We start from the raw sequence: 12,147 nt of genomic DNA, 5'->3' as shown, positions 1-12,147 counted from the left end.
TCCTCTGCCCCTCTCCTCTTCAGGCTCTGCCCCTCTCCTCTTCATCCTCCTCTCCTCTGCCCCTCTCCTCTTCATCCTCCTCTCCTCTTCAGGCTCTGCCCCTCTCCTCTTCATCCTCCTCTCCTCTGCCCCTCTCCTCTTCATCCTCCTCTCCTCTTCAGGCTCTGCCCCTCTCCTCTTCATCCTCCTCTGCTCCTCTTCATCCTCCTCTCCTCTGCTCCTCTTCATCCTCCTCTCCTCCTCTTCTTCCTCTGCTTCATTCACACCATTTTAATCCACACGTGGTGAGTCTCGCACCGACAGCTCAACATCCAGAGTGAGAGTGAAAGTAAACAAGCAAATATCTTGAAAATAAAACATTTATTTTGAATTCTTACAAGAACAAAAAGCAGCCACGCCTCGACAAACGTCTGAGCAAAACGAGAAGCACTTTAGAGATGTAAAAACGGACTGGAATAAACAAAAACAGACTTTATTTTGGGAATGAGATGGAGACGAGGATCACAGTGACGTTATCAGCACAGCCGCGTCTCACCGCCTCAGACGCCAACTGCTGACAGGCCGAGTCCAGAACCGGGTCCAGAACCGGGTCCAGACCTGGGTCCAAGCCGGGGTCTAGACTGGGGTCTTTCTGCTCCTCTGAGCCTTCTCCACCCTGCGAACAAGAAAGAGGAATACTGAAGACTCCCTGTAGTTTAACCTGAGCTGGAGGTCAGAGGTCAGATCCTCAGGTGGAGTCTCTGTGTAACTGTCAGGTGCAGATGTGTTGACCTTTGACCTGGTTTATGGTTAATATCTGTGTAAATCCTGGGCCACATGAAACTAAAACTGTCGCAAAGTTCATCGTCAATTTAAATAAACTAAATTCACATGATTTTCTCAGATTATCTTCATAAAGTGGAGCCATTTTTCAACAGTCGTCACAGAGTTTAAGACGTGGGATTAATGTGACCAGTTTGTGGAGCTGGTCCCAAAATAATAATTAGAAGATTCAACGTTTGTGGAGCAGAAATATGGAGATTTATTTTAAAAACAGTGAAGTATTTAAACATGTATCAGTAGAACCGACCTGCAGAATATTGAGCACAAACTTCACGGCTTCATCAGCAGAAAACACTTTGAACAAACCGTCACAGGCCAGAATCAGGAACCTGAACAAGAAAGAGGAAAACACAGTAACGGGGAGGGCATCTGACACAATCTGACACACGGGGAGGGCATCTGTAGTACTCCTGTCACCTGTCGTTGCGCGTGAGCTGGCGCCTCCTCAGGTCTGGAGTGGAGATGACCCCACAGCGTTTGTACTGACCGTCTCCGATGGAACGAGAGACCTCCAGGACGCCCAGAACTCTGCCATCTCTGAAGAGCGGGGACAAAGGTCAAAGGTCAACACCAGGGGTCAAACTGAGCAGTAGAAGCCTACACTGTGTCACATTCACTTCACTCTGGTGGTGAGACACTACTGTGGCCACAGCTGCCCTGGGACAGACAGACAGAAGCGAGGCTGTCAATCTGTGTCATTGGCCCCTCCCACCACACACACACATACACGGACGCACACACACACACACAGGAAGAAAGTGTTTTGCCTTAGGACACAATGACAAAACGAGCTAAATCAATACTCCGACCACTGAGCCATTGTTGACTCCTCCCTCTCTCTGTAGTGTGCGTCCTTGTTGCTTGACCCCTCCCTCTCTCTATAGTGTGCGTCCTTGTTTCTTGACCCCTCCCTCTCTCTGTAGTGTGCGCCCTTGTTTCTTGACCCCTCCCTCTCTCTGTAGTGTGCGTACTTGTTGCTTGCCCCCTCCCTCTCTCTGTAGTGTGCGTCCTTGTTGCTTGACCCCTCCCTCTCTCTGTAGTGTGCGCCCTTGTTTCTTGACCCCTCCCTCTCTCTGTAGTGTGCGTCCTTGTTTCTTGCCCCCTCCCTCTCTCTGTAGTGTGCGTCCTTGTTACTTGACCCCTCCCTCTCTCTGTAGTGTGCATCCTTGTTGCTTGACCCCTCCCTCTCTCTGTAGTGTGCGCTCCCTTGTTTCTTGACCCCTCCCTCTCTCTGTAGTGTGCGCTCCCTTGTTTCTTGACCCCTCCCTCTCTCTGTAGTGTGCGTCCTTGTTTCTTGACCCCTCCCTCTCTCTGTAGTGTGCGCCCTTGTTTCTTGACCCCTCCCTCTCTCTGTAGTGTGCGTACTTGTTGCTTGCCCCCTCCCTCTCTCTGTAGTGTGCGTCCTTGTTGCTTGACCCCTCCCTCTCTCTGTAGTGTGCGCCCTTGTTTCTTGACCCCTCCCTCTCTCTGTAGTGTGCGTCCTTGTTTCTTGCCCCCTCCCTCTCTCTGTAGTGTGCGTCCTTGTTACTTGACCCCTCCCTCTCTCTGTAGTGTGCATCCTTGTTGCTTGACCCCTCCCTCTCTCTGTAGTGTGCGCTCCCTTGTTTCTTGACCCCTCCCTCTCTCTGTAGTGTGCGTCCTTGTTGCTTGACCCCTCCCTCTCTCTGTAGTGTGCGTCCTTGTTTCTTGCCCCCTCCCTCTCTCTGTAGTGTGCGTCCTTGTTGCTTGACCCCTCCCTCTCTCTGTAGTGTGCGTCCTTGTTGCTTGACCCCTCCCTCTCTCTGTAGTGTGCGTCCTTGTTTCTTGCCCCCTCCCTCTCTCTGTAGTGTGCGTCCTTGTTGCTTGACCCCTCCCTCTCTCTGTAGTGTGCGTCCTTGTTTCTTGACTCCTCCCTCTCTCTGTAGTGTGCGTCCTTGTTTCTTGCCCCCTCCCTCTCTCTGTAGTGTGCGTCCTTGTTTCTTGACTCGTCCCTCTCTCTGTAGTGTGCGTCCTTGTTGCTTGACCCCTCCCTCTCTCTGTAGTGTGCGTCCTTGTTTCTTGACCCCTCCCTCTCTCTGTAGTGTGCGTCCTTGTTTCTTGACCCCTCCCTCTCTCTGTAGTGTGCGTCCTTGTTGCTTGACCCCCCCTGTCTCTCTGTAGTGTGCGTCCTTGTTGCTTGACCCCTCCCTCTCTCTGTAGTGTGCGTCCTTGTTGCTTGACCCCTCCCTCTCTCTGTAGTGTGCATCCTTGGTGCTTACCTCACAGTCCCTCCGGCCCTCTGGATCCTCATTCGTTCTTCGTACATGGTGGGGTTGTGTTCTTTACTCAGACACAGAGTCACAGGTTTGTTGTGTCCTTCAGACGACTCCATCCTGCACAGCACCGCCTGAACACAGGAAACTACACCTCACCACTTTGGTCACACCGGTTTAACTGATCCAGACTGTTCCCTTTGCACTTTGGCACAGGGTCATTCAGGAGCAGCAGGGTCACTCAGCAGCTCCCTCTGGTGGTCAGCACATTCATAGAACTGTAGTAGCAGCAGATTAAGTCGTAGCTACAGTTATATTCAAATCCCTACAGTAATAAAGTGTTACCCTCCAGTCAATAATTTACTGTAGTAGCTGTGGAAGTAGTAGCAGTAGTAGCAGTAGCAGTAATAGTAGTAATATTGTCAGAGTACTAGTGCATTACCCTGCTGTCTCCCAGGTTGGCCACATACACCGTGTCGTTCACCACCAGGACACAGGTGGCAGTAGAGCCGTCCTTCCACGACGGCTTCCTGAAACAAAACACCAGAGTCTGTGTGAAACAATAATAATAAAAAAACAGATAAATAAACGTTTTAAATATGTTGTGAAGTGTCTGACTGGCTGGAGGCTTTCTTCAGGAACTCCTCGTCCGTCTGTTTGAACGTGTCCATCAGACTTTTCTGGATCAGCTTCTCCAGGTTCTCACTGTCTCCTGAAAACAACAACGCAGGTCACGAGCTAAAGATGCTAATGCGGGACTGTGTCGACATGCTCCAACAGTTTGACACAGACACCAGGGCAGTCAAAGCAGCGCTCAGTAGTAGTAGTAGTAGTAGTAGTAGTAGTAGTAGTAGTAGTAGTAGTAGTAGTAGTAGTAGTAGTAGTAGTAGTAGTAGTAGTAGTAGTAGTAGTAGTAGTAGTAGTAGTAGTAGTAGTAGTACTGACCTGTGGGGAACTTTTTGGCCAGGGTCAGGTGGAGGTTTTCAGCAGCGAATTTCGAGGCTCTGGCTCCTCCATGTCCATCGAACACAGCGAAGTACGACAGATGAGAGCTACAAGAGAAAAAAACCAAACACACTGTCCTCTGTCACATGATCTGAGCACATGTCAGGGGGACCTTTAGTGTCCTCCTCCAGTTTTATTTTCTTAATCGTTGATGCTCGTAGGATTCTGCAGCGTCGCGTCGTCATTTTGGTACAAATGTAAACGTGCTGCTCTAGTGTGATGTGCATCTGTCCATAGGGGGCGCTTTGTTGTGATGACGTTTACGGCGACGTCAGCTCACACTGGACTCGTTTCTTAAGTCGTTTTAGATGAATATAGTGATTTAAAATGTGTAAATTATAACATAATGATCCACAGATGTCAGAGGTTAGAATTTCTGGCAGCATTTTCATTGATTATTGTGTTTTTAGGAGGATAAACTGGCAGTGGCTCCATTTTATCTGACATTTTTTTCAGTTCAGTCCCCCTCGCAAAGGCAAATCACACCCTCCAGAGCGCCAAGTTTATCTCACGAGCCCAACTCTGAGCCCGGCCTTGTATATAGTCTATAAAATAATTTAAAAAATAAGTGGGCGCTGTTATTAATGTTCAGATCTTGATTTACAGACACAATAGTGAAATAAAAACCCCAGGATCATGTAGAGGGTTAATACGAACATTTAAGACCAGAATGAGACAGCAGAGACAGAGAGAGGGGACAGATTTTCAAGACAATGAAAAAAAAAAAAAACCTCAAAATAATAAAAAATAAATAAAGAAAATAAACAAAAAAAACTCAAAATACCAAAAAAACCCCAAATAAAACAAAACCAAACCTCCCCCCAAAAACTCAAAAAACAAAACAAAAAAACAAAAACTCAAAATAATAAAAAATAAAGAAAGAAAGAAAATAAACAAAAACAAAAAAAAACTCAAAATACCAAAAAAAAACAAAAAAACAAAACTCAAAATACAAAAAAATAAAATAAAACAAACAAAAAAACAAAACAACAACAAAAAACTCTAAATAACTAAAAAAAAAAAAAATAAAACAACAACTTAATAAACTTTAAAAAATGAACCCCAGGATCATGTAGAGGGTTAATACGAACATTTAAGACCAAAATGAGTCTGAAGGAGCAGAGACAGAGAGAGGACAAAGGGGACAGAGAGAGGACACAGAGAGGACAGAGGGGACAGAGAGGACAGAGGGGACAGAGAGAGGACAGAGAGGACAGAGAATCGATGGAGCAGAAGTGCACACATGATCACTTCCTGTTTGTAACGCGGTGGCTAGCAGGTTAGCTATGCCCAATTATATAAACAGTCTGTCAGTCAGACGTGGTTAACTCTGGTGCGACGGTAAACGGGACTCACACAGATCTGGGCCGCACGCTCAGGAGGCCGCTCATGTCTGGCAGAACCACGTGGGCGTCTTGCATCTCGTCCCTCTCTCCTCGGCGAGCGGCCACGTACCCTCTGAGCACGGGCAGACCTAGAACCAGAACCACCGCCGCTTTAACCACAGTCCACACGCACGCACCATTCTGCAGCACGAGAGGAAACAAACATTGGTGAGCGGAGAACCTTCTGTGCAGAGCCTCTTCACCTCCTCCTCGTCCTCCGCCTCCTCATCATCGCCCGAGCTCGGTTTACGCTTACGGACGCCATCTTGGGTCCCACCGTTCTGGCTGCCTTCTTGAAATTGAAGTGGGGCTGGAAAAAAACGGAAGTTATTTACAAAAATATTTCGTTTGAGGCCGGTCTAATAGTCAGAGATGAGCTGGGTGTTTTTAACGGCGCCCTCTACAGGCTCGGTACAAGCGTGACTCTGTTTATGATCCGAAAACTAATACTGAAAGAAATTTTTATTAGTTTTAATAGGATAGAAATGAAATTGTGAGGGAAAAATGTGGATTAATTTATGTCATAACTAGACACAGGACGATACAATTATCTGTTCATCAAAAAAATCCAAACCCTCAGACACTGAAAAACCAGGTCAGGCAGAAAATCACACTTTGATACAAATATAAGACAAGAACTTTCATAACAACAGGTAAGTACGGACATTTACATTATTTAATTCATATTTTAATGTTCACTGTGAGGCACTGACTACCACAAATACTACTACTACTACTACTACCACCACAAATACTACTACTACTACTACTACTACTACTACTACCACCACAAATACTACTACTACTACTACCACAAATACTACTATTATTACTACTACTACTACCACAAATACTACTACTACTACTAATAATAATAATAATCATAGTTTTAGACCTGGTTCAGACCTGGTTTAGTCCTGGTTCAGTCCTGGTTTAGACCTGGTTTAGACCTGGTTTAGTCCTGGTTCAGTCCTGGTTTAGACCTGGTTTAGACCTGGTTCTGTCCTGGTTTAGACCTGGTTTAGACCTGGTTCTGTCCTGGTTTAGACCTGGTTTAGACCTGGTTTAGTCCTGGTTTAGTCCTGGTTTAGTCCTGGTTCAGACCTGGTTCAGACCTGGTTCAGACCTGGTTCAGACCTGGTTTAGTCCATTACTTCAGTTCTGTTTAAGCACATGATGAACTCAAATCCACATGTTCCGTATTGAAGCTTTAATTGACTACACCTTGGTTTTGTTTTCAGCAGCTCAAAGGTTCAAACTTGGACTTAAATGAATCCTGTCGTGTCTGAACGGTCCTGCTGTGAGAGTCTGAGGTAAAATGTTGGTGTTTAAAACAGTTTTTCCCTCACCGGGGGTTTGGCTTTGGGTCGGCTCCGGTAAATCTCCGAACAGGTCCATGACAGACGGTCCAGTTAGCTTCTGTTAGCTCCTGTTAGCCGCCGTTAGCTTCTGTTAGCCGCTGTTCATAGAAATCAATGGCGACTGTTAGCCACCGAGCTAACTAACCCTAGCACCGCCACGGCTAAAACGAGACAAAACCTGCGCTTTTACACGTCTGTTCTCCACTAGAATGTCCCCAAAGGTCACAGTCTTTATCGGGACAAATATATCGTGACTTGAGACCACGTAGAGTGAATAAAATGTGTAAATTTAATGTTTTGTGAGTGAAAGTTTGCGGCTCGGGTCAGACACTGCAGAGGCGCTTCTTCTGTGGAGGAACATGGAGCCACAGCGCCACCAGCAGGAGCGGAGACACACCGGAAGAAACCAGGTCAAAGGTTAATTTAACGACTTTTAAATGACTTTAAACTGTTATAACCACTGCACAAAGACTGGGGACGCCTTTATTTCATTCAGCATAGTAGTATAAGGTAAAAAAAAACAACAACAAACAAACACTGAGGCAAAGTTTAAATCAAAATCTGAGCTGTTTTCACTGTGGAATTAAAGTCACCTGGTGTTTCCATGGAAATAAAACAGTTAAAACCACACTACAGAACATTGTGCATGGACATAGATACGTTTTATGTCATATAGTGGAATATTATCGCCAAAGGAACAACAAACAAACAAACAAATAAAGGAGGAGGCTATTCACTGTATCCAGGCCAAGAGTCAGGTTTGTGGAGATGCGAGCCTGCTCACAGGAGGAGGCCTGTTTTTCAATGTAACAACACAACCAAGATGAAAGTACTGTCTTTGTACTGTCTAATGTCTTTTTTTTTTTTTTTTTTACATTTTAGTCTAGTTTCTGGTTAAAAGTTACATACTGTGGCTTTATTTACGTTGATATATTCTACATAAACCAGAAAAAGCATCTGTCCTCTTTAAAGTGCATATGACAAGTTTAAATTTGACATTTTGATTGGACACGATGTAAACAAGAACCAAAACAGTAAACAAGGACCAAAACAGTAAACAAGAACAAAACAGTAAACAAGAACAAAACAGTAAACAAGAACCAAAACAGTAAACAAGAACCAAAACAGTAAACAAGAACCAAAACAGTAAACAAGAACCAAAACAGTAAACAAGAACAAAACAGTAAACAAGAACCAAAACAGTAAACAAGGACCAAAACAGTAAACAAGAACAAAACAGTAAACAAGAACCAAAACAGTAAACAAGAACAAAACAGTAAACAAGAACCAAAACAGTAAACAAGAACCAAAACAGTAAACAAGGACCAAAACAGTAAACAAGAACCAAAACATGTCTGAGTTACACAATAGTTATGATTCATTACACTTAGAGCTGCAGCACGAGGATTTTCTCTGGATTAATTCAGTTTAACAGCAGTAAACCTGGACTAAACCTGGACTAAACCTGGACTGAACCAGGACTAAACCAGGAGTAAACCTGGACTGAACCAGGACTAAACCTGGACTGAACCAGGACTAAACCTGGACTAAACCAGGACTAAACCTGGACTAAACCAGGACTAAACATGGACTAAACCAGGACTAAACCAGGACTCAACCAGGACTAAACCAGGACTAAACCAGGACTCAACCAGGACTAAACCAGGACTAAACATGGACTAAACCAGGACTAAACCAGGACTAAACCAGGACTAAACATGGACTAAACCTGGACTAAACCTGGACTGAACCAGGACTGAACCAGGACTAAACCAGGACTAAACCAGGACTAAACCTGGACTAAACCAGGACTAAACCAGGACTAAACCAGGACTAAACATGGACTAAACATGGACTGAACCAGGACTAAACCAGGAGTAAACCTGGACTAAACCTGGACTAAACCTGAACTAAACCAGGACTAAACCTGGACTGAACCAGGACTAAACCTGGACTAAACCTGGACTGAACCAGGACTAAACCAGGACTAAACCTGGACTAAACCTGCACTAAATCTGGACTAAACCAGGACTAAACCAGGACTAAACCTGGACTAAACCTGGACTGAACCAGGACTAAACCAGGACTAAACCTGGACTAAACCAGGACTAAACCAGGACTAAACCAGGACTAAACATGGACTAAACATGGACTAAACCAGGACTAAACCAGGACTAAACCAGGACTAAACCAGGACTCAATCAGGACTAAACCTGGACTGAACCAGGACTAAACATGGACTAAACATGGACTAAACCAGGACTAAACCAGGACTAAACCAGGACTAAACATGGACTAAACATGGACTAAACCTGGACTAAACCAGGACTAAACCAGGACTAAACCTGGACTAAACCTGGACTGAACCAGGACTAAACCAGGACTAAACCTGGACTAAACCAGGACTAAACCAGGACTAAACCAGGACTAAACCAGGACTAAACCAGGACTAAACCAGGACTAAACCAGGACTAAACCAGGACTAAACATGGACTAAACATGGACTAAACCAGGACTAAACCAGGACTAAACCAGGACTAAACCAGGACTAAACATGGACTAAACATGGACTAAACCTGGACTAAACCTGGACTAAACCAGGACTAAACAGTGTAGACGTAGTAAAACTGCAGTGTTCTGGTGATTCCTCCACATCTCTTCACTGTGGACTAATGTCACACACAAAATCCCAGTGTTTCCATCAGTAGAAGACACCCCGATGTCCCCAGAGTCTGAAAAGGACATGGACATTGGCACAATAAATGTACTTTTTATGAATGTATAAAGTATTTGTATTTGAGTGTGATCTACAGACAGACCCAGGTCCATGTGTTGTGTCTCTGCTCAAACCCGTTCACCTCCTTTTCCTCTGTCCTGCTCCGGGATTAATCGTGTTTTTCACTGTCCTCCTCTCATTGGCTGATGTCCCGCTCTCTGTCCTGTGATTGGCTGCGGGGCCGGTGCTCGTGTCCCCCTGTGGCCCCTCGCGCTGGTCCCATTCACACAGGTCTCACTGCGGACACAGACACACGGGGACAGAGACAGAGACCCGGGACAGAAACAGAGAGGGACCCGGGGACAGACGCACAGAGCCGGGGACAGTCCCAGAGACAGCGCGCCTCCTCACCTGTGGGACAGACATGCTGCGGGCCGTGCTCCTCGCGTGGCTCTTCCTCGCGCTTTACGCACCAAGACGCAGCGCACGAGCCGAGCCACCTGTGCGCGAGGACGGGGACAGAGGACCTGCGCACGGGACGCACGGGATGCACAGGACAGCTGTTGTCCGCGGGTCAGTCTGCCTCAGTCACTAGAGCGAATTTATGCACAGTGTGGGTCATGATATAGTTTATATTATGGTCTGTATGGGCCAAGAAGACTAAACCTGGACTAAACCTGGACTAAACCTGGACTAAACCTGGACTAAACCAGGACTAAACCAGGACTAAACCAGGACTAAACCTGGACTAAACCTGGACTAAACCAGGACTAAACCTGGACTAAACCAGGACTAAACCTGGACTAAACATGGACTAAACCAGGACTAAACCAGGACTAAACCAGGACTAAACCTGGACTAAACCTGGACTAAACCAGGACTAAACCTGGACTAAACCTGGACTAAACATGGACTAAACCAGGACTAAACCAGGACTAAACCAGGACTAAACCAGGACTAAACCTGGAGTAAACCTGGACTAAACCAGGACTAAACCAGGACTAAACCTGGACTAAACCTGGACTAAACCAGGACTAAACCTGGACTAAACCAGGACTAAACCTGGACTAAACATGGACTAAACCTGGACTAAACATGGACTAAACCAGGACTAAACCAGGACTAAACCAGGACTAAACCTGGACTAAACCTGGACTAAACCAGGACTAAACCTGGACTAAACCAGGACTAAACATGGACTAAACCATGACTAAACCAGGACTAAACCTGGACTAAACCAGGACTAAACCTGGACTAAACATGGACTAAACCAGGACTAAACCTGGACTAAACCTGGACTAAACCTGGAGTAAACCTGGACTAAACATGGACTAAACCAGGACTAAACATGGACTAAACCTGGACTAAACCAGGACTAAACATGGACTCAACATGGACTAAACCAGGACTAAACCAGGACTAAACCTGGACTAAACCTGGACTAAACCAGGACTAAACCTGGACTAAACCAGGACTAAACCAGGACTAAACCAGGACTAAATCTGGACTAAACCAGGACTAAACCTGGACTAAACCTGGACTAAACCTGGACTAAACATGGACTAAACCAGGACTAAACCAGGACTAAACCAGGACTAAACATGGACTAAACATGGACTAAACCTGGACTATACCAGGACTAAACCTGGACTATACCAGGACTAAACATGGACTAAACCAGGACTAAACTTGGACTGAACCAGGGCTAGACCCAAATAGACTAACAGCCACAAAGGTCATGACCTCAGCTCTAAAAAGGCACAGTGTCGGTCCATGTGGTGATCAAATGTTTATGATGCCCCGTTCCACCTTGTGATGTCATCAAGTGGTAGTTTCACTGAACAGCTCCTTTTAAATTTAGTTCAAATGATTCTAGGTGTTTGAAGGTGAAGGTGTGTGGAGTTTAAAAACACAGTGGAGCAGTGTCACCACATGATGACATCACAAGGTGGAGTAGAGTCATATGGCCCTTTAAAGTGTCCTGAAGACACACACTGAGACACACACTGAGACACACACTGAGACACACACAGAGACACACACACTGAGACACACACTGAGACACACACAGACACACACACAGAGACACACACAGGGACACACACTGAGACACACACACTGAGACACACAGAGACACACACTGAGACACACACTGAGACACACACTGAGACACACACAGAGACACACACACACTGAGACACACACTGAGACACACACTGAGACACACACTGAGACACACACAGAGACACACACTGAGACAGAGACACACACAGGGACACACACAGGGACACACACTGACACAGACACTGAGACACACACTGAGACACAAACAGGGACACACACACAGACACACACAGGGACACACACTGAGACACACAGAGACACACACTGAGACACACACAGAGACACACACTGAGACACACACAGACACACACAGAGACACACACTGAGACACACAGAGACACACACAGAGACACACACTGAGACACACACTAAGACATACACTGAGACACACACAGGGACACACACTGAGACACACACAGAGACACACACTGAGACACACACTAAGACATACACTGAGACACACACAGGGACACACACTGAGACACACACAGAGACACACACTG

At 45.9% G+C, this 12,147-nt stretch overlaps 1 protein-coding gene across 2 annotated transcripts; it reads right to left on the bottom strand.

Annotated features, from left to right (window-relative positions):
* Window positions 1–345: 345 nt before the first annotated feature.
* ilkap (integrin-linked kinase-associated serine/threonine phosphatase) lies at window positions 346–7,153 on the bottom strand. 2 transcript variants are annotated; one of them, XM_033977335.2, is made up of 10 exons: window positions 6,793–7,153; window positions 5,625–5,753; window positions 5,415–5,532; window positions 3,999–4,105; window positions 3,672–3,765; window positions 3,496–3,583; window positions 3,060–3,187; window positions 1,240–1,359; window positions 1,070–1,151; window positions 346–655 (listed from the first exon to the last, which is right to left on the bottom strand). In XM_033977335.2, exons 1-10 carry the CDS (start codon window positions 6,839–6,841, stop codon window positions 473–475), a joined length of 1,098 nt encoding a protein of 365 aa, XP_033833226.1. In that variant the 5' UTR covers window positions 6,842–7,153; the 3' UTR covers window positions 346–472. The 2 variants fall into 2 exon arrangements, with proteins under 2 accessions (XP_033833226.1, XP_033833228.1); XM_033977337.2 differs by lacking the exon at window positions 6,793–7,153 and having other exon boundaries at window positions 5,608–5,709.
* Window positions 7,154–12,147: the final 4,994 nt, after the last annotated feature.

This window comes from Periophthalmus magnuspinnatus, chromosome 13, assembly GCF_009829125.3.
Source record: "Periophthalmus magnuspinnatus isolate fPerMag1 chromosome 13, fPerMag1.2.pri, whole genome shotgun sequence".
In the NCBI taxonomy this organism is placed as follows: Eukaryota; Metazoa; Chordata; class Actinopteri; order Gobiiformes; family Gobiidae; genus Periophthalmus; species Periophthalmus magnuspinnatus.
The sequence above is the reverse complement of the archived record's forward strand: the minus strand, read 5'-3'. Positions and strand labels throughout refer to the sequence as shown.